We start from the raw sequence: 26510 nt of genomic DNA on the forward strand, positions 1-26510 counted from the left end.
CGACGGCTTGTTTCTCGGCAGGTGAAAATCGTGCTTGAGGGTTGCGCGTCCGCCACTTTGACAGAACACCAATGGCGCGGGTGCGAGCTTCTTCTCTTACTTCGGAAGGAAGTTGAGTGACGGCGTGTTCCACGGCGCAGATTACTCTCGCTGGGTTGGGTGAGGCGCCAGTGTTGAAGTTCAAGCCCTTGCACAGAAGAGCAGCTTCAGATTCAGTAGTCTTGTAGGAGGAAAAGTTGAGGATGACTTCCTTGGTTTGCGTGGGTTCCTTCGGCCTAAGAGCGTCAAGCTTACATTTTTGCGACTTCCTGCACTGGCGGTCTCTTAATGTCGCCACGAAATTTGCATGAAGCTGTACATCCGGGAAGTCTTGAAGAATGGCGTGTTCTAGCTGGCGCCTTGCGAAGAACGTTGCTGTTTCCAAATCCTTGATTTTCTGTCAGCATTCTTGAACCCTTGCTGCCAATAATTTCCTCTCGGCTTGTCGAATTATCTTGTGGCCCCACGCTGATGCAACGTTGGCAAAATGGAAGCCCGCGTCCTCCATCCAAAGCCGTCTCAAGGCAAGTCGCTCATGAAACGCGCTGGCGTCCCATATGTTCCTGGCGTCAGCGAAGCTCTTAGCCGCGTATTCTCAACATACGATCTCAGAATAGCCCACATGCCATCCAACAAGCTGAGAAATCAGCTTGTTAACGTAAAGGATAGGCTTGAAAGCAAGAATTATCCCGGTGTCATATACAAGGTACCATGCGCAGACTGCAGCTGCAGCTACATCGGTGAAACCGGCAAATTCACGAGAAGACTAAAAGAGCACCAAAGGGACGTGTCCAACAAGAAAAAAGTCTCGAACGCCCTTGCCGAACACGCCGATAATCGCAGTCACCGCATCGATTGGGAAAACGCTGCTATAATAGCTAAGGAAAAGAATTCGATGACGCGACTCTTGTTAGAATCTTTATTTATTCAAACTACTGACAACACTATCAACAGGACTGATGGCAATCTTCCCGCTAACTACACCCGTTCCCTACGTCACATTCTGCCATAAAAACGACTCGCGGCTCTTGCCCGCTTTTAGTGTGACCAAGGAACCCGTACGGGTCCCGAAACGTCTCTGTGTGTTTTTTCACCTTGACTTGGTCAGTGGCCGCAATTTCTTCATCATCATGTTACCTGACCAGACGAACTTTCGTCGAACTCTTGACTACATTTCCTACAGAAATAACTACGGGCAAGACGTCGTAACCAAAATTCGCCGGTTTGTCGCATTTACGTGCAGAATAGCCGCCTTCAAGTGCCACTTGTCCTTCAACCAGACGTGCAAAGTGGAAGGCCTTGTCCCAAAAAGTCTGCGCTTGAAGACACCGGTTGCATCAGCGTGGGGCCACAAGATAATTCGACAAGCCGAGAGGAAATTATTGGCAGCAAGGGTTCAAGAATGCCGACAGAAAATCAAGGATTTGGAAACAGCAACGTTCTTCGCAAGGCGCCAGCTAGAACACGCCATTCTTCAAGACTTCCCGGATGTACAGCTTCATGCAAATTTCGTGGCGACATTAAGAGACCGCCAGTGCAGGAAGTCGCAAAAAAGTAAGCTTGACGCTCTTAGGCCGAAGGAACCCACGCAAACCAAGGAAGTCATCCTCAACTTTTCCTCCTACAAGCCTACTGAATCTGAAGCTGCTCTTCTGCGCAAGGGCTTGAACTTCAACACTGGTGCCTCACCCAACCCAGCGAGAGTAATCTGCGCCGTGGAACGCGCCGTCACTCAACTTCCTTCCGAAGTAAGAGAAGAAGCTTGCACCCGCGCCATTGGTGTTCTGTCAAAGTGGCGGACGCGCAACCCTCAAGCACGATTTTCACCTGCCGAGAAACAAGCCGTCGAGGGCCTCCGGAACAATGACTCCATTGCCATCCTTCCTGCAGATAAGGGAAATGCCATCGTGTTGCTCGACAGAAGTGACTACAATGAGAAAATGAAGGATTTGCTATCAGACGAGGATACGTACGTCGCGATCCAAAAAGACCCCACGGTCAACCTGCAAACAAGACTGCAGAAGCTCCTCTCGAAGGTTTTTAAATTTGTTCCACCGCAGCAAAAGCATCTCTACCATCGCCTCTTGTGTACTAACGGGTCCGCACCTGCAATATACGGACTACCGAAAGTTCACAAGCCAGGCGTTCCACTACGGCCCATTGTAGACTTTACAAGGTCACCGCTGCACCGGTTATCAGGTTACCTACACCAAGTGCTGGGCCCGCTCACCGGCAAGACAGCGACGCACATTTCAAATTCTTATGCCTTCGTGGAGAAAGTGCGCGACATCTCCCTGGATGAAGACGACATTATGGTGTCATTTGAGGTGAAGTCGCTCTTCACTTCAGTGCCTGTTGACCTGGCCGTTGCTACGTGCAGAGATGCCCTGCTGGCGGACGACACGCTCGCTGAGCGCACCCCTTTGGAAGTACAGGACATTTGCGAGCTTTTAGACTTCTGTTTGAGCAACACCTACTTCACTTATAACAAACACTTTTACAGGCAGATCAACGGAACTGCCATGGGTGCTTCCATTTCCGTTACTACCGCCAACTTGGTCATGGAAGTCATTGAACAGAAGGCCCTCACTGACTTCGCTCCCGCGCCGAAGGTTTTCGTCCGCTACGTAGACGACTGTTTTTGCATTGTGCGAAAGCCGGACGCTTCACGCCTCCTACGTCTTCTCAACTCAGCAGACGCAGCGCTACAATTTACCACAGAATACGAGTGTGACAACAGCCTCCCCTTCCTTGACGTCCTCGTGCGGCGAAGTGGAACGAGGCTCTCATTTGCCGTGCACAGGAAGGCGACTCATACCGGCCAGTACTTAAACTTCAATTCATGTCACCCGGCTTGCCACAAGCAATCCGTTGTCTCATCTCTCGTGACGCGGGCCACACGCATCTGCTCAAGTGACCACGAAATGCAGAACGAACTGAAAAGAATTCGTCACGAATTATCCAGGAACGGGTACCCCAAGAAGTTTATTGGCAAAATGGAAGCCCGCGTCCTCCATCCAAAGCCGTCTCAAGGCAAGTCGCTCATGAAACGCGCTGGCGTCCCATATGTTCCTGGCGTCAGCGAAGCTCTTAGCCGCGTATTCTCAACATACGATCTCAGAATAGCCCACATGCCATCCAACAAGCTGAGAAATCAGCTTGTTAACGTAAAGGATAGGCTTGAAAGCAAGAATTATCCCGCTGTCATATACAAGGTACCATGCGCAGACTGCAGCTGCAGCTACATCGGTGAAACCGGCAAATTCACGAGAAGACTAAAAGAGCACCAAAGGGACGTGTCCAACAAGAAAAAAGTCTCGAACGCCCTTGCCGAACACGCCGATAATCGCAGTCACCGCATCGATTGGGAAAACGCTGCTATAATAGCTAAGGAAAAGAATTCGATGACGCGACTCTTGTTAGAATCTTTATTTATTCAAACTACTGACAACACTATCAACAGGACTGATGGAAATCTTCCCGCTAACTACACCCGTTCCCTACGTCACATTCTGCCATAAAAACGACTCGCGGCTCTTGCCCGCTTTTAGTGTGACCAAGGAACCCGTACGGGTCCCGAAACGTCTCTGTGTGTTTTTTCACCTTGACTTGGTCAGTGGCCGCAATTTCTTCATCATCATGTTACCTGACCAGACGAACTTTCGTCGAACTCTTGGCTACATAGAGTGTGCAGTATAGCTTTTCACCAGCAGCAACATGCTAGCGGTGCCCAGCATTCTGTGTAGTTGCCCTGGCCACAGGCACCGATGCCTTCTGTGCCGCCTGTGTGACCAAAGAAAACAGCAAGGGCTCCACTCTCCATCAATGAAGGTTCAATTCAAGCGGCCCACTGCATTTTTTCTCAGCTGAACCAGGAGCTGAGCCTGACCACCCAGGTGGAAAGGGAAGAGGAGCAGCAGGGGCACAAAAACATGCCACAATCCGGACAGGATTTACATCGGAGGGCTGTGCATCAATTTTGGAGCAATCTCCGTCCATCAGAATGCTGCTAACGAGGCTGGGAATTTAACCCATGACACAATCAAAGTGCACTGTCAAAAACACCATCCACCTGTCTGTCTAGTCACATGTTGCTGCACCACACACTAGGAAAGGTGCAGTTACACCGAAAATGCACAAACACAACCCACCTGTGTTCCACAGATGAAGCGCACTGAGCTCAGCCCTGCACCATGAGTGTCCAGGGCCTTCTTGCCAGCCTCGATCACATCCGGGTGACTCTGCAGGTGTTGGTGCATCAAGCACATCATTCATATCACACCTAAGTAAAATCTCAGCTTTCCTTCATTATTTCAAGACATCCAAGTGTGAAACAAAGCCAAAAGTTGGTCACATTCATCATTTAGAACATGAGGCCAGAAAGAACAAAGTGCAAATAGGAGGTGCGAAACTGATGATTTATTGAAACTACATTACAGTCATGGACAACTGAAATGTAAACAAATTAGGGCTAACTAGAATGCATTTTTTAATTATGCTTTAGCCAATACATGTATATCGGTATAAACTTGTCTTGTACACTTATCATGATGTCAAGAAGCTTATAAAAAGAGTTTATTTTACAACCACATTGCATGACACCTATACCATATTTAGCGACTGGATAAGTAGCAGCGCGAGATCATTCTGTCTAGTTATCACTTGCCAAACAGGTTCTACCTTACAATTTCATGTTTGCATTTGATTTGTTTGTGATTAATTACGTAAAAAAATATTTTTTTCTGCCTGAAATCTAAAAGAGCAAGGCGAAAAAATATAGAGAGAAAGCAGCTCATTTACACTATGCGTAACAAGATGAGAGTAAAATATTTGCGCGAATGTCCACTGTGCAGTGCTAAGTACAACAATAAGTTGGCTTACCACTAGAACGAAACAAAAAAAAAAGTTTTCATGAATGATCTCAACGATACTGCAAGGATGGAAGGGTGACTAATGCATGAGTCAAAATATTCAATTAATGTCTGCCAACTCATCAGAATTTTTCATAACGTTTACAAATTTTACAAATTTGAACCGGCTTTATGACTTCACAAATGTGTCAAGTTTTACGAAAAATTATTTGAGTTTCCAAAAATGCATAGCCACGTCGGTCCCTGAACCTTTAGCTCGAAGTCTTTTGATGGTGAAAGGATACAAGAAGGATACTTGCTTCGAGCAAGTTCATACAAACAAGTTCTTCAAGCAGGTGAAATTAGAAACAGCTAAACTGTCAAAAGAAGTCACTGTGATCTCGGAAAACTTCGTTGCTTGTCTTTGTTCCTGTTTCAAGTTTGCTGTTTTTTGGTGCGCTGTGTTTAGTAATATGTTCGTTTCTCAAGCGTTTTTGTATCCCTGTGGAGACATGTGCTCAGGGAAAGCTCTAAAAAAATTGTATGGAAAACCTTGACAATATCGCATGTTATTTGGCTGGTGTTTAGATAAAACTTTGTTAGTGGGGGTTCAGGCCAATGTGCTTGGTAGCGGCTAGCTAAGGTCTAAGGAAACATGTAACTCGTCCCCACTTAGCAGCGCACGCAAAAGGGGAACCACGGTGGGTTCGCTGACTCACCAACAAGGCATAGAGACAACTCCAGCCTTAATACAAACGAAAGGGGGTCTATTCCTTGTTATGTACAAAAGACGTTACAGCACTAAAGTGGCTGTCTCAGATTACGGTCGAAAACTCCAGAAAGTCCACTCAGGCACGCCAGCTTTTCCAAACTGGGTTCACCACACAAAGGGGTCTGCGGGACCAAGTGGGTCTGTATGTATGACAGCCAAGAGCACCAAAGGTGAATGACGAAGGTGCCCTCGTACCTTGGATGCTGAAGGAGACAGATGCCAAAGACAGGGTGGGAGGGGCCCGTGTCTGGGGCACTGTTCGTATGCACGACGTAATGTGAGCCACACGCGCAAGCAGCAGGCTCCATGTCGTGCCAACAGTAGCAGCCGCGGGCAATGCACGCTATCCAAAGTAAGGCTAGAATGGCGTACCCCCAGCTGTCGTACAGGTGAATGGCCCTAGTCGCGCATGAATCATGGACAGGGGTCCAAAGGGTCCTCACATGTTCAACCATCATATCAAGTAACACGTGACATTGCAGGATATCTAGCAAAATCCTTTTTCCGAAATTCCCTAACTTTCTAGGTTTTCCATGACATTCGCAGTAAAAGTCCATGACTAAAAAAACATTGCAAGACAGCTACAGTTCTCTCAACACAATTTTTCTCACTAAGTTAAAAAATTGGGCAATCCAGAAGAAACAAAACTTGGGGAAAATTATTCAGCCAACACTGACAAAGGGAAAAACCTGAGTACAGCAGACTTCCCTAAATTCAACTCCGGTTAATTCAATTCTTTAGTTATTTTTATAGCGAGCGAAGGTCCTTGTAGTATATCAGTTTCAGTTTCTGTTTGCCCTTACACGCCACCAGTGGCACCAGTGTTGTCACCTGTATATATTGTCACGTGGTAGTGACGTACAAAGAACACAGTAGCAATACCGTGGAAGACGAAACTAACTTTTATTGGGTGAACCTGGGCCCACAAAAACAGGTTACACTTAAAGAATGGCGACAGCAGCGAACACAGTCGGCGATCATCAAAATCTGATCAGCAGGTCAAGTGCGTCAGCTTTTATAAATCAGTGGTCGAATGTTCCAGAGTAATCGCTAGGACCCGCGTGTCTTCCACAAAGTTCTACACCATTCGCATCGCACATAATGCAATCAGATTACACAAGGTTCGGTGACAGACAGCGGATGGAACCATCGATAACATTCCAGAAACTTTCTATACATGCAGGTGCGCCCTGCGCTGTGCGATAACATTTGTGAGGCAGTGAAACGTGGTCACCCGATAAAGATAAACATGTACATGTGTCAATATACATGCCTCTGAATAAAGGGAGGCTAGTTTCGTTGCGGCCGTGACTGTCTTCGTGGTTCCTCTGTGGCTTCCGCCAAAACACAGCAATGGCGACGAGGGCAGGATCTTTTCGAGGGGTGTAACCGCACCTGCAACTTCTCTACACCATAAGGTGTATTGGGCTCGCTCCGCTACCCCCATTCCTGCCTGTACCCAGCCACCCACCTGTTCCCCGGCCGCAATGGCACCGGTTGTTCGAGAACTTCCTGCTGGCATCAGGAGCATCCGAATTCAAGCCCGAAAGTTGCAAGGCCCTGCTGATACACAGCCTCGGCGTTGAGAGTCATCGTGGCTCCTACAGCTTATGCTTACATAAGATGCCGCCCAGAGCGGCGAGTTAGCTGCCAGCGGTAAGCGTAGTGAGAATAGCGGGGACGCTGCTCAACCTTCCGTTTATGATGAAGCTATCGAAACCTTAAAGCAACATTTCACAAGCACAAGCACTGTCGTAGCAGAAAGGCACCAGTTTCGGTGTCGTATTCAACAACCGAGGGAGTCTGTACAGGAGTATGTTGCTGCACTACGTGCTCTCGCCGTACCATGTTCTTATGTGTCTCTGGAAGACTCGCTTCGTGATCAGTTCGTGTGGAAGGAGTCGCATCCCAGCACCTTCACGAATGCCTTCTTAAGGGCTCGACCCTCTCATTCCCCCGAGCAGTGGCATTAGCTTCACAAGTTGAACAGGCCAATGAGGACATTCGAGAATTTGCTTCCGGCAACGTACAGCGCATATCGAGGCCCTCTCGCTTGGCGCTATATGACCATAGAGGCACTGGAACCCGCCACACTCCTTCACGTAATGACGCACCCCTGCGTGCACCTCGTACCGAGGCAAGCCTCCAGCACGACAGCCGCCAACCTGCCTCGTATCTGTGCCCATACAACTCATCCCCTCACTGCTATCATTGCGGTTCGTGCCTGCATCGTGCCGCATCACCCCGCTGCAAAGCCCAAGGTCAACGTTGCTATCATTGTGGTCTCATTGGTCACTTTAGCGTGGTATGCAACAAGAAGTGACGGGCTGTTGCAGTTCGTGAGCTTAGTGACCAGACATTGCCCCACAATGAAACTGACAATGAAGCTGTAAGCATTTTATGTGTGACCGGATCCGGCTGCGCCGGAATTCTAGTCAAGGTAGCAGTTGGTCACGCGACTTTAGCATTCTTTACTGACTCGGGATCTTCAGTCTCCATTCTAGCGGGTGATCTTTTCGATAAACATTTTGCCGGACAGGTGCTGCTGTCCGCGCCCCATGTGAAGCGGTTAGATTATTCAAAAAAGCCTATCCCAGTGCGAAGATGCTTTCTTTCGAAAGTCACATACAAGGAACGCGAGGCGTCCATTCTGTTCTACATTGTCTCGCAAGGCACATCGCTTCTGGGTGTCGATGTCATTATGGCTCTTGACTTCCAGAGTGATGGCTCGTCCCTCCACTGCCTTGAGACTATCAACTAACAGTGCTACCAATGTACAAGTTCCAGTCAGGAACCAGTTTCATCTGCACATCTTCCAGCACAGTTGCGCAATGAATTCGCATGTCTTTTCGACTTCACCCTCAGCCTAGCCAATGGGTTTGTACATCGTGTCAAAGTATGGCTCTCAATTCCGCCCATTGTAGCAAAAATTCGCCACCTTCCTCTTTCACTCTGAGCTCAGGTATCTGAGGAACTTTAGTGGCTAGAGCAGTTGAGCATGATAGAGCACATTAACGCTTCAGAATGGGTGTCTCCGATTGTTGTTGTTCAAAAGAAGGATGGAGGCATTTATGTTTGTGTCGACTTACGAGAGCCTAGCAAAGCTGTCATGATGGATAGCTTCCCCCTTCCACACATCGAAGAACTCCTCCACAGTCTTGTTGGGGCAACGCATTTTTTGAAGCTAGATCTTGCATCAGCCTACTACCAGGTTTTGCTCGATCCTGAAAGCCATGACTTGACTGCTTTCGTAACTCATGATGGCCTATTCCGCTTCAAACGCATTTGCTTCGGGTTGGCATCTGCCCCCGCTGCATTTCAACAAATCATGTCAAAATTCCTTCAAGGATGCTCTGGTGTTTTGTTCCATATCGACGATACGATTGTTTTCGGGAAGAGCGAACTAGAACACTTGGCCAACCTGACCGCTGTACTGTGGGGCATTAAGGAAGCAGGGCTCAAGCTGAATGACAAGTGCGTATTTGGCGTACAGGAACTTCCCTTCTTGGGACACAGGATCACACCGCAAGGCATCTCTCCTTTGCTAGAGAAAACTGCTTCCATTATGATTACTCCAGTGCCCACTGATAGTACTATTCTGTGATCTTTCCTCGGACTGATAGAGTATTATGCTAAGTTCGTTCCCAGGCTTGCTGCCGTGGTAGAACCAGTGCGAGCTCTTCTCCGGAAGAACCAGCCATTCATTTGGAATGATGCTGTAGATGCCAGTTTCGCCCAGGTGAAGTTTCTGCTCTCTTCCAGCAAAGTTCTGCACATGTTTGATGAATCCCTTCCGGTTGTAGTGTCCACTGACGCGCTTGACTGCGGACTGGGTGCTGTTCTCCAGCGGTTGGATGGCCACAGGCTGCGAACTGTTGCCTTTTCTTCACACACACTTTCACCTGCAGAGAAGAAATACGGAGTTGGAGAGCGTGAAGCGCTGGCGTGTGCTTGGGCCAGTGAGCAGTGGCATACGTAATTGTGGGGACGGGATTTCACGTTGCGCACAGACCACCAAGCTTTGGTCTCGCTACTCTTTTCTCAAGGTACTGGGCGCCGCCCCCTTCACATTGTACGCTGGTCGGAATGGCTGCTTTGCTACAACTATCCAGTAGAGTATCGGAAGGGGTCTGAAAACCAGGTCGCGGATGCCCTTTCTCACCTTCCAGTTCTGTCTCCGCAGGAAAATGTCTCATTTGATGAGGTTGTGTCTTTTGTTGAGCTACTGTGCCTCACCAAAGAGCAGTTTCAACAGGCCCTTCGTGAAGACTGCATGTTAGAACAAGTCAAAATCTATGTCGCCACATCTGGGCCTGCCCATAAAACGCTCTCGGGCGAACTTCAGCCTTCCTTCTTGGTACGTGAGGAATTGTCCATCGATGACAACCTGCTCCTGCGCGGCGAACGAATCGTCGTTCCCTTGTCTCTCACACCACAGGTAATAGCTACTGCCCATGAAGCTCACCCTGGTACAGTTCGAACAAAAGCTCGACTATGAGAACGGTTCTGGTGGCCAGGCATGGACAGGCAAGTGAAGCTTTCCATCCAGAACTGCAGCATATGCCAGACGGCTGACAAAAGCACCAAGACTGCTGCTACTCCCTTGCAGCCAGTACCCCTGCCAGAGCGTCCATGGCAGAAGCTTGCTGTTGACATTGACAGCCCTATAGAGAGAGCACTACATAACTGCAGATACGCCATTATGCTCATCGATTATTTTTCCAAATGGCCAGATGTTCAATTCTGCAGTGAGGTATCATCCCGCACTGTCATCAACTTTTTCCTTTATGTGTTCTTTCATGAAGGCTATACGGATGTAGTGGTCTGTCACAATGGGCCCCAGTTCTCATCCACGGAGTTCATTGAGTTCCTCAAAGATTGTGCCATCCGCCTTGTGCACTCTTCCGTTTACTACCCTCCAAGCGAACGGACTTGTCGAGCGGTTTAACCGGGTCTTCAAGAATTTAGTGTAGGTCGGCATGCTGGAACAGCGTCTGCTCCGCCAAGCAGTAACCGAGTATTTGGGCATATATCGCTGCACGCCACATGCCACTACGGGAGTTTCACCGTCTGATCTCCTACACGAACGGCGACCAAGAACACGCCTTGACGTTGTGGGTCAACCGTCACCAGCCTTCTTCAGCGATCCTGTTTCTGAACTTCATCGTCTGCACCAACGAGTTAAGAGCAAGCAAGACTACAGCAGAGTACACAGACCATCTCAGGGCCGCAAAGACAACAGTGTCTGTTGGTGATTACGTTAGAATTAAGAAACCTGGACTATCAGTTAAGGGAGACCTCACGTTTAGCCACCTGAGGAAGGTAATTCATCAGCAAGGTCCATCATCGTTTCGGCTTGATGATGGACGAACCTGGAATGTGTCGAAGCTATGCAGGGTACCTGCAGCATAATGCTGTTTCCGAACCCATGACTCCGTTGTCGGCATCTCAACAACCCAACAATTACACCTCAAAAGCTTGACCCGAAGCCTCACCAGCTATGCCCACGCTACGAGCTCCAGCGCCAGCTGTGTTGGAAGAACCTGCGCTTCAACGTCGGGTCCAGCCACCGAGGAACAGAAGGCCTCCAGATCGATACCAGAACCACATGTACCATAAAAACCGGAATATAAGTCGGCCTTTTTTTCAAAAAACCATTGCGAAAAGTCGACCCTCGTCTTATATACCGGACATTGGCGGAAAAACTACGGAAGTCTTGCAACAATGGGCCGATGAAGTAAAGAGCCGCCTTCGCCATCACCATCAGCAGTAGCGCGGCGTGGCGACATTGTGGCATCGCCAATTTGCGTTGACATTGTCACAAAGTTATATTGGTTAAAGGCTGCTTTTTCACATTTTGTTTCAAAATGAGCGGAACCCGACGGCAATTCACTGTCACCTTCAAGAAAAAGGCGATTGAGTGCGCGGAAGCCCAAGCAACCTCGCGGCACAGCACGAATTTGGAGTATCCGAAAAGAGCATTCGATACTGGCGGAGGCAGAAGCATTAAACCAACAGAAAACTTCATTCCGTGGGCGGACCGCAGAACTGGAAGACAAGGTTGCGGAGTTCCTCCGAGAGCTGCGTGTAAGATTGCTGCCTGTGACTGCCAAATGCGCACATTTGAAAACGTTAGAGATCGCGCACGCCTCTGGACTGAGCAGCGAGAAGCACTCATCATCCGACTCCAGTTCGGACGACTCTGATCAAAGGCGTTGCTCTGATTCGGAGTAGCGCTTGCGCACTTCGTGCCCTTTTGTGTACTGCACACCTGGCCAATTTTTAACAGTATCGCGCGACCATCGACCCGCGTGTTTGTCAGCACCTTATCATCACGGCACAGAGCGGCGAAATAGCGAAATAAGCGCACGTGTACACATGCTCGTATCTCGTTTATTTCGCCACTCAGCGCCATTAATAAGGTGCTGACAAGCACGCGGGTCGATGGTCGTGCGATACTGTTGAAAATTGGCCGGGTGCACATGCGAGCAGCATTTAAATAAATACTGTCACTATCGTGCATGAGTCGCATTTGTTTCAAGGTAAAGGTGTCTTTCGGTACTTTTGCCATTGAAAAAGATTTTTTTCATTTTTAGAATTCGTTAGTTGGGGGATCGACCTATATTCCGGTCTGACCTATAGTCCGGTTTTTATGGTAGCTTGTGTGCAAGGTGCAGATGGGTGCAGTGCCAGAGAACTTTAGTGCTGCATGAACTGTATGCAGATGGTTGCTTGTCTCTGCGAGCATTTATTTGTTTTTGTATTGCTTGTTCTAGGCCATGCTGTATATTTGTTCCATACAGTATTATATTGATGAGCACATGCCATGTATGGTTGAAGATATTTGTAATTTTTTTGTAAACACTGTATATCTGTATAACAATACTAATCTACTAATTATTATTTACCTTGTTCTTGTAAGGAGGGAAATATGTAATATATCATTTTCATTTTCTGTTTGCCCTTACACGCCGCCAGTGGCACCAGTGTTATCACCTCTATATATACATGCCTCTTAATAAAGAGGTGCTAGTTCCGTTGTGGCCGTGACTGTCTTCGTGGTTCCTCTGTGGCTTCTGCTGAAATACAACAGTCCTGGACAGCTCCCATCCATTTCTATGGGCCAAAAGTTTAGTTATTTCCATCGAGAAATTGGCCTTCAACAAGTCAGCCCGCACATGCCTAAGCTCAATCATGAGCCCAGCGGTGACTCCAATAGCGGCAGCATCAGTCTTGGTGGCACTTAGGGCACAACAGTGATTTCGTCAAATGACATCTCTCATCAGAAACACCTATTTTCACCTGTGTACCAGTGCCAGTGTAACTTACGATTCGCTGATGATATTGCCTTGCTTAGTAACTCAGGGGACCAACTGCAATGCATGCTCACTGACCTGGAGAGGCAAAGCCGAAGGGTGGGACTAAAAATTAATCTAAAGAAAACTAAAGTAATGTTTAACAGTCTCGGAAGGGAACAGCAGTTTACAATAGGTAGTGAGGCACTGGAAGTGGTAAGGGAATACATCTACTTAGGACAGGTAGTGACTGCGGATCCGGATCATGAGACTGAAATAATCAGAAGAATAAGAATGGGCTGGGGTGCGTTTGGCAGGCATTCTCAGATCATGAACAGCAGGTTGCCATTATCCCTCAAGTGAAAAGTTTATGACAGCTGTGTCCTACCAGTACTCACGTACGGGGCAGAAACCTGGAGGCTTACGAAAAGGGTTCTACTTAAATTAAGGACGACGCAACGAGCTATGGAAAGAAGAATGATAGGTGTAACGTTAAGAGATAAGAAAAGAGCAGATTGGGTGAGGGAACAAACGCGAGTTAATGATATCTTAGTTGAAATCAAGAAATAGAAATGGGCATGGACAGGACACGTAATGACGAGGGAAGATAACCGATGGTCTTTAAGAGTTACGGAATGGATTCCAAGGGAAGGAAAGCGTAGTTGAGGGCGGCAGAAAGTTAGGTGGGCGGATGAGATTAAGAAGTTTGCAGGAACAACATGGCCACAATTAGTACATGACCGGGGTAGTTGGAGAAGTATGGGAGAGGCCTTTGCCCTGCAGTGGGCATAACCAGGCTGATGATGATGATGATGATGACCAGTGCCAGGCACCAAGATCACAAAAAATATGCTTGTTGTTCCTAATTCTGAAACTTCCATGAGATAATGCTATGCTATTATCGCTTGCAACGGCATATGAGCAGGTGGCATCGAGCAAAACCAAGTGAAACCTTGCAGGGTGTCCAAAATTTTGACCACGTTATAGTCGGCCTCTATGGGGTATGCAATCATGCCATGATAAACTCCGAATAATTGTACAATGACTGTACAGAACGACTACTCATCAAGCAAAAATATCAAATGAAATTCTTCGAAAGAGTCGGCAAGCAATGACCATAGCTCTAGAAAAATCCACTTTAAATCCCAAATAAAATATTCCCTGTTACTTTGGAACATCAGCGCAAAAGGATCATTTCAAGGGTCACTTCAAGCTAAATGAACCAGCCATGAAGTCAACCTCCCCCCCCCCCCCCCCATTTTTTATTTTAAAAATTGTGGCCAACTACTAAGCTTAGTGAAGTGCATTTCCCAAAAATTTGTGGCAGCAAAAAGAAAGAAACATGTCTACCTCAGTGGCATTAAAATTTCTCAATGCAAGGCGCAGGGTATCTACCAAGTTGACATTTCCAAATTCCCTGAGTTTTCCAGGTTTTCCCTGAGTGGCTTTGCAATATTCCCCGAGTGACACAGAACTTTGTTTTATGTCAAGCTGTGCTGACACCATGTCGCCCCATGCTGTCACTCTCTAGTAAGCTTGTTAAAAAATAACAAAGCGACTTAATGCAGTTTTTATAAGTAGCGCTTATTTTATTCAATAAGAAAACAGAAAAGGGGGGGGGGGGGGGGGCTTGTGAAACGCTCGGTAAATAAAATACCTTCGAAAAAAATGGTAAAACCAATTGCGAATCGAGTCGACCGTTTTCAAATATGAAAAAGGAGATGCGTACAGAAGCAAGTATTTTCGAATATGAGCTATTTCTATCAATTGATTACCAGCTCATTGGTATGATGTCCGAACTTTGTCACAAGTGAGATTCTCTCAACAGCTGTTAAGTCATCCTCAGCTGTCCAGACATACTCTCAGCCCGTGCATAACGCCTCAATGTTGCGTTTCATTACTTGAAAGAGTTTATTTTGGTTTGAACGAGGTACACCTGCATCGCGGCGTCAGCCAATAACTTTTTTTTTTATCTCAAGTTTCTTCGACGCTTCCTTTCCCGTTCATTCCTCCATGCGTCAGTCTTTCTGTTCTCGTGCTCTTTCCGATGCACGTTCGCTTCACGAACCATTTGAACAATACTCTTGGCCAGTTGTACAGCAAACGTACGATTTTAGTACTCCCTAGGGGCCGCGAAAACATCCGAAAAATCGGGCAGTTCGACAAAATAAATGCATGTCTTTTACTGCCCTTAAGGGTTCAAATCGCCACAAGCACATGCGAAAAAGCTCTGAATGCGTGCCGGTACACTTATTAGGCATATCGGTGCTCGCACTGTGACAGGAGATGGCGAGTGTACGCGTGTATAGTTAAGGAATACATACTGCGTCCCGTGACAATTGCCCCTTCCGACGCTTATTTTTCACCGCAATACTTTTGCGTATGCTTCACTACGTAACACTACTGTACTAAGGCGAAGGTAACTTTCAGGAACCTGCCTTATGCTACGCGCCGTGCTTTCCGAGCTTCGAAGCTATAATAGCGATGACCACAAAGGCGGAGTCGCATTGCTGACAGTGGCGAATTCTTTCAATGAAAAACACGGCAGCGAACGGCAAGAAGCTTAACAGCGAACGTCGAAGCAGCTGGGCTGAGCGCTGCCGCGGTGGTGGCTAACGGCTGCAAGCGGATCTGCTTGCGAGAGCGCCGTTCGAGGCGGCGAGGTAATCAACATGGCGACGGTGGTGGCTCTATTTGATTAATGCCATTTCGGACCTGCGGTCACGGCAAAAAGTCCGGAAAATCGGACGGCGAAGGGTTCTTGGGTCCAAAATTTCAGACGTTGTTCTCTATGGGGTACGTGGTAGTGCCGCAAAGCTGTCAGAATTATCGGGCGTCCGGTAAGTCAGTCGTCGACTGTACACTGGCACCCCCTCCAGCCGACGACACGGCATCAAAGTAGATTCGTTACGATTCATCTTTGTTACTCGAGCCAGCATTACCGCGATTTTCGTTCCCTTTCAATAAAATTACAGCTAATTTTCCCTTATAGAAGCATAAATTCCCTGAGTTTTTCCCGAGTATATGCAGACTATTAAATATCCCTGAGAATTCCCGGTTTTCCCGGTTGGTAGACACCCTGAAGGTGAGGCATGGCGCACAGGTACAAGGACTTTTCTTTTTTAAATACTATGCCTAATTTCATGAGTTAGAAACATTTTGTGGGTAATTTAAAGAAATCCCACTTTGATGCACTTTGATGCTATTTCATTTTTGCAGTAGTTATTAGTATTTATTATGAATCAAGAAGCCCAACTTGGGGCAGGTCTGAAGTTTATACAACCTTTAGCTTTGTTCACTGTCATTTCACTATCTCATATTGGCACTCTTAAACATAAATAATTGTATAAAAGTGTTTTGTCATGCAACAAACAATAGGAAGGAAAAAAATGGCCCCGAATTTGAGAAAATGGCACTTTAGATGCAAGTTCTGCTGTAAATGGCACATTCTTGTGGGCCATCTAAAAGTATGAATAATAGTTCATTAGACAGCAGGACCCGTAATAACTTGTTAAAGGGAATTCAGTTTATGCATCTTTTTACGCAAGTAAAAAATTCTGGGTCACTGCTCCGCCCACTAGCTGTCATCGATTCGCAGTACATCGTCACTGCAAAGCAATTGATCTGCTGAGAGCGTTTTTTCCTAGGCGAAAATGCTGCAGGGGTGCTGGATATGTGGCTTCCACCACACTTCCGACAGTTGTGTTTTCCAAGCGCTGCACACGTGGAGTGGAAATTTATTATTATTTACATCGTGAGACGTCAACCGATGTGATGCTTTTATTTCAGAGCAGCTGCCTGAGCCAGAGCCAACGCACCACATGGGCCAAAAAATGGTGATGAGTCGTATGTACCATTGACGACGACGATATGCGCAAACAGTGCTCACACTAACTTCCCCACTTCAAGAAAGTGGTCAGCAAGACCACAAGCTAGAAAGGGTAGGTACGGTAAGCGTATGATTTCAGGCACAAGACGTTAACAATTTATGTAGTGCGGCGGCAGCGGTCAGTAGCTGAGCTGCCAGGAGTGACCCAATAGTTAGCAGCCAAAGTTCTTAGCAAAACTGTGTATGGGCCGAGATATCTCTGAACAAATTCTTCACAAAGCCCCAGTGCGCGAACAGGTGTCCACAAAAGAACATTGTCGTCTGGGCAGAAAGAAGCAATGCGACGTGTCGCATCATAGGAGACTTTCCTTTTGTCCTGAATGGTAACGATGTTGGTGCAGGCAATTACACGGCAGCGAGCAATGTGAGCAGCAAATTCTTCTGGAAGGGACATGGATGGAGAAGCAGGTGTTGAAAGGAATGTAGTGTCCAAGACGAAAGATGGTGCACGACCGACTGTACACGAGGAAGGGAGTGTAATTGGTAGTGCGTTGAACAGCAGTATTATAAGCAAATGTCATGAGGTGGGCTCGGCAGCTGTGTGCAGACGCAGACTGCTAATCCTTTCACTCTTTTCATGCAGGTGTTTCAGCGCACATTCGTGCACCTGTTGCTCGCAGCCCTAGGGTCAGCTTCCCCGGCAGCCTCTCCGCTATATCGTGCTTGGCCAAGTGTACATGACAGGACTACCTGTCATCCATCCGTAGTGTGCGCCTCTGCATTTTCAACTGTACCACCCTTCAAGCCATTGGATTTCATCGAGAGCGACAGTTCTGCATTTTCACTGCCACCGTTACCGAAAACACTGGTCCTTGATGCAGCATGGCAGAACCCGTCGTCATTGACATCAACATTCTAGGCCACTATTGAAGAGCAGGCACTACCGGTGGCGCTTTGTGGGCTTGGCGGCTGTGCACAGACGCAGACCACTAATCCTTTCACTCTTGTCATGCAGGCTGGTAAAGCTTACACTCTTTTTTTCTGTGAAGTCTAGCAATTATTTCCTGCTTCAGCTGCCGAGCCCACACTGCTGCCTTCTTGTCGCTCTTGAGTGCTCTCATGTAATTCGTGCTTTGTTGATGATGTCGGGCGATACTGTGAGCAGTTCGGGCCCGAACTCCGACGCTTCACTAACTGAACTGATGAACTTGTCTTCTGGTCAATCGCAATTAATCGGTCAGGTTCAAGACCTGTAAGTTTATTTATTATCTACGGACAAAGCTATTGCTGATCTGGGCAGACGCATGATGCATTATCAATATCTTGTACTCTTGCGCTCCAACTTGGAAACCTTAAAAACAGGCGCTGCTCAAGTGGCCACCATGGTACACAGGCTTGAAGATCATATCGATGACACCGAAAAGCAGTCACGGGGAAACAACCTCATCTTTTATGGCCTCCCTGAATCAACTGGATCAGAGACGTTTGCCCGGACTGAGCTAATTATTACCGAGCACTGCCATGCCCATTTGAATATTGGTACTGAGTCGAAAGAAATTGAACGTGCTCATCATCTCGGTCATCACGCAGGTAGTAACCACCATCGTCCTATCACAGTAAATTTCACCTTCCATAAAACAAAGGAACTGGTTCTTGTTGACGGCTGCAAGTTTAAGTGAACCAACTTCAGCGTTGGAGAGGATTTCTCTCGTTCTGTACAAAATGCTCGCAGGCAACTGGTTGCTTTTGCTAAAAGTAAATCATCAGCTTTTTCCTTACGATCTAAAATGCTACACATGCGACATAAGCGCTACGTCTACGACGAGCAATCGCAGACTGTAAAAGAAACAATATGGCAACTGCCCCGCCATAAAAATGTCTCTTGCACTGTCAAGGCAAAATCTAATATATCTTTGTCTGTAATCTTTACAAATGCATGCAGTTTTCTTCCAAAACTTTATGTTTTTTTCAACCTTGTACGATCATCGAACGGTAACATAATTGTGATAACCGAAACATGGCTAACAGAAGATATAACGGATACAGAAGTGCTAGCCAACTTAGTGGAATTTCATATTGTCACAGTCGGTAATGTGTGAAGAAGAGGACTATGATGGTGGCCTGAGAGACGACGAGGAAGAAGTTTTTTTTTTTCTTTTCTATTTACAGATGGCTTTTAATGGCTGGGCTAACAAGCGTATAGCAGCGATAAAAAACTACCCTCTTCTTCGTCGTCTCTCAGGCCACCATCATAGTCCTCTTCTTCACACATTACCGACTGTGACATCATGATGTTATGGGAAGGAAGAAACGTGTGTCTATTTACAGATGGCTTTTAATGGCTTTTATCAAAAGGATCGCAAGGATATCCGGAGGGGAGGTGGTGTATTGATTGCTGTGCACCAGCACTTATCGTGCTCTGTAGCAAAAAACATCACTTCTGATCTCAAAGTATTATGGCTAATCATTCAAGCTTCCCTTCAAGCTATCATTCTAGGTGTTTGCTACAGGCCTCCAACTAATATTCCCGATTTCACATTTAAACTTAATAACAATTTGAGTGACCTTAGTAGGCAACACCCACAAGCAGAAATCCTCGTTTTTGGCGATATTAATTTTGCTCAAATAGACTAGAGCAAGGACGTCCCCTTAACCATGGGCAGTGAGCCCGCCAGAGATCTTGTGGATTTCTGCCTTAATTTCAATTTAACTCAATTAGTACCCTAACCTACACACATTACACATAGCACTTCTAGCATCTTAGGTCTTATCCTAACCAGTAACCAGGAAAGCTTATCATCAATAACATATCTACCCGAAATAAGTGTCCACAAAAAATTCATGCCACATTCTTGTTTCAACCTGTAAGATGCCATTTAGTCAACAAAACAATCCACTTGTACAATAAAAGAAATTATAACGCTACTAATAATGATCTGATCACATTCCTTCCAACGTTCGAGAGCTTATGTTCTGCGCGCTCTACTAATGAAAACTGGACCATATTTAAGAATAAACTAGATGACCTTGTTGATAAGTTCATACCGAGAATAACGTTCCATGGAGACCAAAACAAGCCATGGTTCACGAAAACAGTTAAGCGACTCGAAAACAAAAAGAAACGTCTCTTCCACTCAGCCAAACTAAACAGACACCCATCTGCCTAGGGGTCATATATTGTGGCCGAAGACGATTATCTGAGGGCTATATACGGAATGCTAAATTCACCTTCTTCCACGATGAACTGCCTAAAATGCTTACGCACAGCCCTCGTCAATTTTGGCAAATATTGAACCCTCAGGAGGCGCGCATGATCAGCGTGTTAAATGCACATGGCAAATTGGTCAGCGACAACGAGTGCGCTGACATTTTTAACGCCGCCTTTTTCTCTGTATTTACTAATGAGACTTAAACTCCAGACCTACCCTCATCTACTCACATAATTGTGCGTATGCCACCAACCAATTATATTCTTGACAGACAGCGTCACCTCGATCATTGACAACATCAAGCTTTCATCGTCAGCAGGTGTGGATGGTAATAACACCAAACTTTTCAAATATATTAAATACGAGTCTGCCGCGTACCTAACTTTGTTGTTTTCAGAGTCACTCTCCTCAGGCATCTTACCATCCAACTGGAGAATGGGCAAGGTAGTTCCAGTCTTCAAATAAGGTAACAGTGACACCCCATTAAACTATCATCCTATATGTTTAACTAGTGTCCCCTGCAAAATCATGGAACACGTCATATACTCGCATAACTTTTTAGATTCAATCTGCTTTCTTTCACCCTTGTCAACATGGATTCCAAAAAAGGTATTCTTGCGAAATGCAGCTGGCCATCTTCCTTCACAACCTGCATGTTAACCTTGACATTAACCTTCATAGTGATGCCATATTCCTGGATTTCGCTACAGCATTTGACACGGTTTCTCATAAATGTTTGCTACTGAAATTGTCTCAGTTAAATTTACGCCCTGATGTGGTAAAGTGGACTGAAGCATTCTTGACTAACTGCTCTCAGTTTGTCTTCGTTAATAACCATTATTCTAGCAGACTCCCTGTAACATCAGGCATCCCACAGGGATCCATCTTAGGACCGCTTCTTTTGTTAATATGTATTAACCATCTACCAACGTATGTACAATGTAACATTCACATGTTTGCAGATGACTGTGTAATCTACCGCACAGTTACGAACACACTTGACCACACTTTCATCCAGAATGACCTTAATAATGTATGACAATGGTGTAACCGATGGCTAATGAACCTAAATCCTAACAAATGCAAACTTGTGTCTTTCACTTGCTGCCATGACCCTCTCAGATCTACCTATTCCGTCGCTAATGTTCCAATCAAATCAGTCCAATCATTCAAATACGTCGATGTGACTTTATATTGCAATCTGTCCTGGCACTTGCACACTACTAACATCATCTCAGCTGCTAATAAATCACTGGCATTTCTTAGGAGACATCTACGCCATACATGACAAGTAAAAGAGTTAGCCTATCAATCATTTGTAAGATCAAAACTTGAGTATGCATCTCCCATCTGTAACCCACTTCAAGCTTATACAGTGGAACCCCGATTATACGACTTTCTCGGGACCGCGAGATAGCGTCCTAAAATGCGGGCGTTGTAAAATTTGAACATAAATTATGCCTATAAAAATACTTTTATTTCGCATGATGGATTTATGAGAAACTTCAATGTAAACTACTAACATACTCTGCAGGACTTGGAAACCCAAATTACCAAAAAAGTAAATGCGATAAGAATTATTGCTGCAGTACAGGTACCAACCATGCTTTATTCAAACGAACCTTCACGGCACTCCACTGCAGACTGCCGCAATTCCCGCCAGCCGGCACGAACTTTAAAAAATGTCAGTAAATTTCTTTTGGACCTTGTTTGATCCGTGAACCAAGAGCTTTCGCTCGAGTTGGGCAACGTCCAAAAGGAGGTTCTCTGCGGCGTCGCGTGAATAGATGAAGTTACGGATACCGTCTATGTGCCATAGCACCTCGGCAAATGTGGTAGGCACAGGCACGGCATCTGTGGCGTCGTCGTTGTCCTCTTTCAATGTTGCAGCGGTGTTGGAACTAGGCAAAGTCTCTTCGATGGCATCATCCAGAGACACCTCGCTGCAGATCGCAACGTTGTCATCGGCCTCCACATATTCAGCGAAGGTCGTGGTGAGGTTTTAAACCCTCGAAATCGGCATCGGCAAAGCCTGCATCGGCCTCGAGTGGCATCGTGGTTGTTGCACACCCAGCAGAGGAGGCAGTCTTGCTTAAAGCCACAGTGCTTGAACGAGTTAGCGATTATGCTTCGCGACACTGCGTTCCACGAACTGGCAATAAAATGCATGGCGTCGAGCACAGTGATCTTTTTTTCCAATCCAGGATTTGCCAGGATCGTCTTAAGCGAAGATTCAGGTATCTTAAGGTCCCGGGCAATGCTGGCTTTCGTGTCTCCATGCCGTTTTTCCGCTCCCTCGATAATATTCAGCTTATCGCCGAGCGACAGAACTGAGCACTTTCGGGACATTGTGCGTCCTATTGCTCCACACAACTCAAAACCTCCGCTGAATGCTAGTCGCTAGGATTATGACGAAGAACACATGCGACAAACCTAGGCCTCCCTGTGGTACCTTGTCAGCGATCTGCTGCTGGGAAACTGGAAGCAGAGAAACGCTTCCCCAATGTGACGAGAGGCGACACCGCTGAGAAGAGAGGGAGAAAGTGATTGTGGAGAAGAAAAAGCACTACGTATTTCAGCACAGCGAGTATCGCGGGCGGCTGCTGGTGGGGGAGAGAGAAACGAACAATGCATGCGGAAAGACGGAGCGAGGAAAGAGACCGGTGGCACTTTTCTTTCGTCCACCGTTCCGTCCCTCACTTCACGAGGGTCATCGTATAACGTGGGTCAGGTGTAAGATTGCATTGGATAACCGGGGTTTTTAATGCATTGCTTCTATGGGGACTTCGCCGGGACTGCGCTAATCCATCGTAAAACCTCGGTCGTCGCAAAACCGGGGGACATATAACCGGAGTTCCACTGAATAATAAATGCACTCGAGTCACTACAAAATTGTGCTACTAGATTTATTCACTCATCATATTCATGATATCAGCATTTCATTGTTGAAAGTGGAATCTGGCTTGCAAACGCTTTCTTTCCATCGACAGGTCGCCACCCTCTCACTCTTCTGTTTATTTTTCTACAGCTCCCTTAATCACCCACCGTACATTCTGCCCCCTCATACATATCTCATCACATCGGTTATCCGCTTCAAGTTGCGCGCGCACATGCCCAGACCACCACTTTTCAAGCATCACCTTTTATTCGAGCAACAAGAGACTGTAACACCCTTCCACACGCCACCGCAGCCATCACAAGCCTTTACTGAAGCTATTGCAACTCATATTCCAAAATAAACACCTGTTTCTAAAATTAGCTACCTCTTATGTAATACCCCTCTAATGGGGTTTTTAAGGTAACAAAGTGAAGTGAAGAAGTGAAGGTAGAATGGCGCCCCAGTTTGTGTGATTGGGTCAAGCATACTTAGACATCACGTCAGACAAAGTTCGATGAAAACACTCTGTAAGACCATTTGTTTGGGGATGGTATGCTGGTGTGGTCTTATGCGTGGCGTCAGAGGCCTGGAGGACTTCACGAAGCACACGCAAATGAAACATAGAAACATCTTGCCACGGTCACTCAGGAGACCGCGAGGTGTGTTGTAGCGCAAAACGATACTATGCACAAAAAACTCAGTAACTTCAGAGGCAGTACCAGAGCGAAGAGCGGCTGTCGGCGTAGCGCATTAGATGTTCCACTGCGGTAATGATCCAGCAGTGACCAGCAGGTGTGAGTGGGAGGGGTCCGTTCGAATTCGAAGGGGCTAGACGGGCATGGTAGAGGCTGCAGAGAACTGGCTGGAAGAGATGTTGAGTGTTTTCTGTGTTGGCATGACACACAGGAGCCAACATATTTGCCAAGAGAGGTGGAAAGGCCCGGCCAGAAACAGCGCGTTTTGATGCGGTCGTAGGTCTTGTGAAAGCCCAAGTGGTCAGCTTGAAATGCTTCGTGACATGCTTCTAAAACTTGGAGTCGAAGTGAGCGAGTTATAACTGGGACCTATCAGCTACCGGAAGGATGGTAAATTAATCGTAATAACGCTTCAACTAGAAGTTTAAAATATGCAAGTTGTCATTTTAAAGGGACACTATAGGTTAATATTAGGTCAACGTGGACTGTTGAAATACCATCCCAGAAACCTTGAAACGCTTGTTTCATCGGAAGAAGAGACTTATTTTAAGAGAAAATGCATTGTGAAGCGTCCGCGTACCTCTAGCGAAGTTCAAATCGCCCGCCCTCTGATCGAGGAGTGGTGACGTCATGGTCTCATAGTGACGTTGTGCCGTCAGTGAGTAAAACGGCGCCTGCAGACGGCGCTATGGCTTTTCTGCGCAAAATGCAAATGCACGGCCAGAAACAGAGCCAAGACAGCGCCGACAGCAGCACGAAAGCGGAACTATGGTGGCTAGCGGAAGGAAAGCGTGCGACGATAAGCTGGTTCTTTATTTTATGATGCCAACTTTGACGCTCATTGCAATGGACGACCCTGGCAACGACACATTGACTTGCGATGCTGGGCTTGACTTCAGCGATTTAAGCACTGACGAACGTGACCTGCTGCTGAGGGCTTGCACTGCTGGCATCGTTGCGTACTACAACACCGGCAACTGTATGTCGTGGCTGTACATATTGGCACATTTGTAGCTTTTCCTTCGTGAAAACCAAATGCCGCACTCACCGCCCCGTCTTTGACCTGCAGTTGTTCTTGTGCTTCGGAGAATGCAGGCAAAACCGATGGAACAGCGCTATAGGAAAGCATTGCTTTGAAAGGCACTCCACACGACTTCAGTAAGTCGGCGTTGAATTCGTAATCCTTTGGACGAAAGTGAAGTGAGCAAACTATGCGATTTTTCGGCTCTTTGCCAATGCGCTGTGGCACTTAACTACTTTGATCGGAGAGGTTCACTCGTTGGGACACAGTGATAAGTAACGTTGGATTCATCGCAGCAACTGCCCTTGGCCAAGTTCCGCAGACCATTAGCACATCCCACGACATCACATGGATGTGGCATTCTCGCTGCTTGTTCCAAATGCAAGTTTCGCGAGCCAGCACAACCAGCGCAGCACGACACGATAACGAAACTGAAACTACAAAGCGCGTGCAGCGCAGAGTCGAGAGAAAATGAAACCTTTTGACCACTCATACTACTGAAGAGTAATGTCAAAATGTTATTTTTTCTTAGAATTGAACAGAAGTAGACAAGTAGCATTTTCTTCCGTCTTATGCCCTAATGAAATTATCTTTTTAATACGAGTAGTTGAGTACTAGTGGCATAAATTATGATGAGGAGTGCCTTCGTCATCGGACTAGTACCGGAATGTCGCTGGGGGGTCTCAAATCGTGTCATGCATTTACCTCAATTTCTCGGTTACTAAAGCTCTGTTCGCAATTATATTGACGCCTTAGACGTTCTAGAGCATTGCTTTATCACTTTCTCTTGACTTCGTAATAACCTTTAGTGTCCCTTTAAGGGACTGTTGGGGGGTCATGCTATGCCAATGAGTTGATCGATCAGCGTACTGCAGTATGGATCAGTATATTGAAGCGAGACAAAGTCAGTAGACGGAAGGAAGTCAACTGAAGCAACCGGCTACTGGGCGTACACTTGGATGTTTGGCTAAATGGTGACGCACAGACCGAACGTGAAGCATGGGCATTTGGCAACAGTGGGCTGCGCAACAAAGCATCGGCATCTAATGTTGTTTGCCGGACCTAAACGTTACCGTGAAGTCACATTCCTGCAAGCCCAGCACCCAATGACCAAGGCATCCAGGCAAGTTTTTAAGGGATGACAACCAACAGAGAGCATGGTGGCCGGTCACAATTGTGATATGGCTGCCTTAGAGACAGGGTCAAATTTTTCGTACTGACCCCACAATGGCGAGGCATTCCTGTTCTGTGATGGTGTAGTTGAGCTCAGCAGGAGAAAGGGTACGACTTGCATAAGCCATGACTTACTCTTCAGACTTCCGGTTCCACTGCAGCAGGACAGCACCAATTCCATGCCCACTTGCATCAGTGTGTAGCATAGTAGAGCCGGTTGCATTGAAATGATGGAGCACTGGCCCTGATGTGAGACCTCACTTGAGGGTCTGGAAGGCGGCTTCACAGTGGTCCGACCACAAAAAAGACGCGCTCAAAGTAAAAAAGTTTGTGAAGAGAAGCGGCAATGTTGGTGAAGTCACGGACAAAGCGGTGTAAGCAGGACGCAAGTCCAAGAAAGCTGCGGTAGTGCTTAAATGTGGTTGGTGGCGGAAACTGCAACACTGCAGCGATCTTGTCGGGATCAGGCTGAATGCCATGCTTACTGACGACGAGGCCTAATACTTTAATGCTTTCACTTGCAAATCAACACCTTTTAGTATTAGGTTGGAGACCAGCCTTTGCTAGACATATCTAGACATTGTAGTAGCTGGGAGAAACTCTATGAAAAGATGACAATGTTGTGTAACTAACGAAGGCAGGTCTTCCATTTTTAACCACCGAGTACTGCATCTATCATACGTTCAAACGTAGCTGGCACGTTGCACAGTCCAAAAGGCATCATGGTAAACTCGAAAAGCCCATCAGGT

The 26510-nt window shown here is 46.7% G+C and overlaps 1 protein-coding gene across 3 annotated transcripts in view; it reads right to left on the reverse strand.

Moving 5' to 3' along the window:
- Gcat (Glycine C-acetyltransferase) overlaps positions 1-26510 on the reverse strand; it is a 175055-nt gene that overhangs the window by 65937 nt on the left and 82608 nt on the right. For all 3 annotated transcript variants that reach the window (XM_050186605.3, XM_055075762.2, XM_055075761.2), the window contains exon 3: positions 4191-4280. In XM_050186605.3, coding sequence (XP_050042562.2) covers positions 4191-4280 — 90 coding nt within the window. The remainder of the gene's footprint in view (positions 1-4190; positions 4281-26510) is intronic.

The sequence above is a fragment of the Dermacentor andersoni genome, chromosome 2 (genome assembly GCF_023375885.2).
Source record: "Dermacentor andersoni chromosome 2, qqDerAnde1_hic_scaffold, whole genome shotgun sequence".
Taxonomy (NCBI): domain Eukaryota; kingdom Metazoa; phylum Arthropoda; class Arachnida; order Ixodida; family Ixodidae; genus Dermacentor; species Dermacentor andersoni.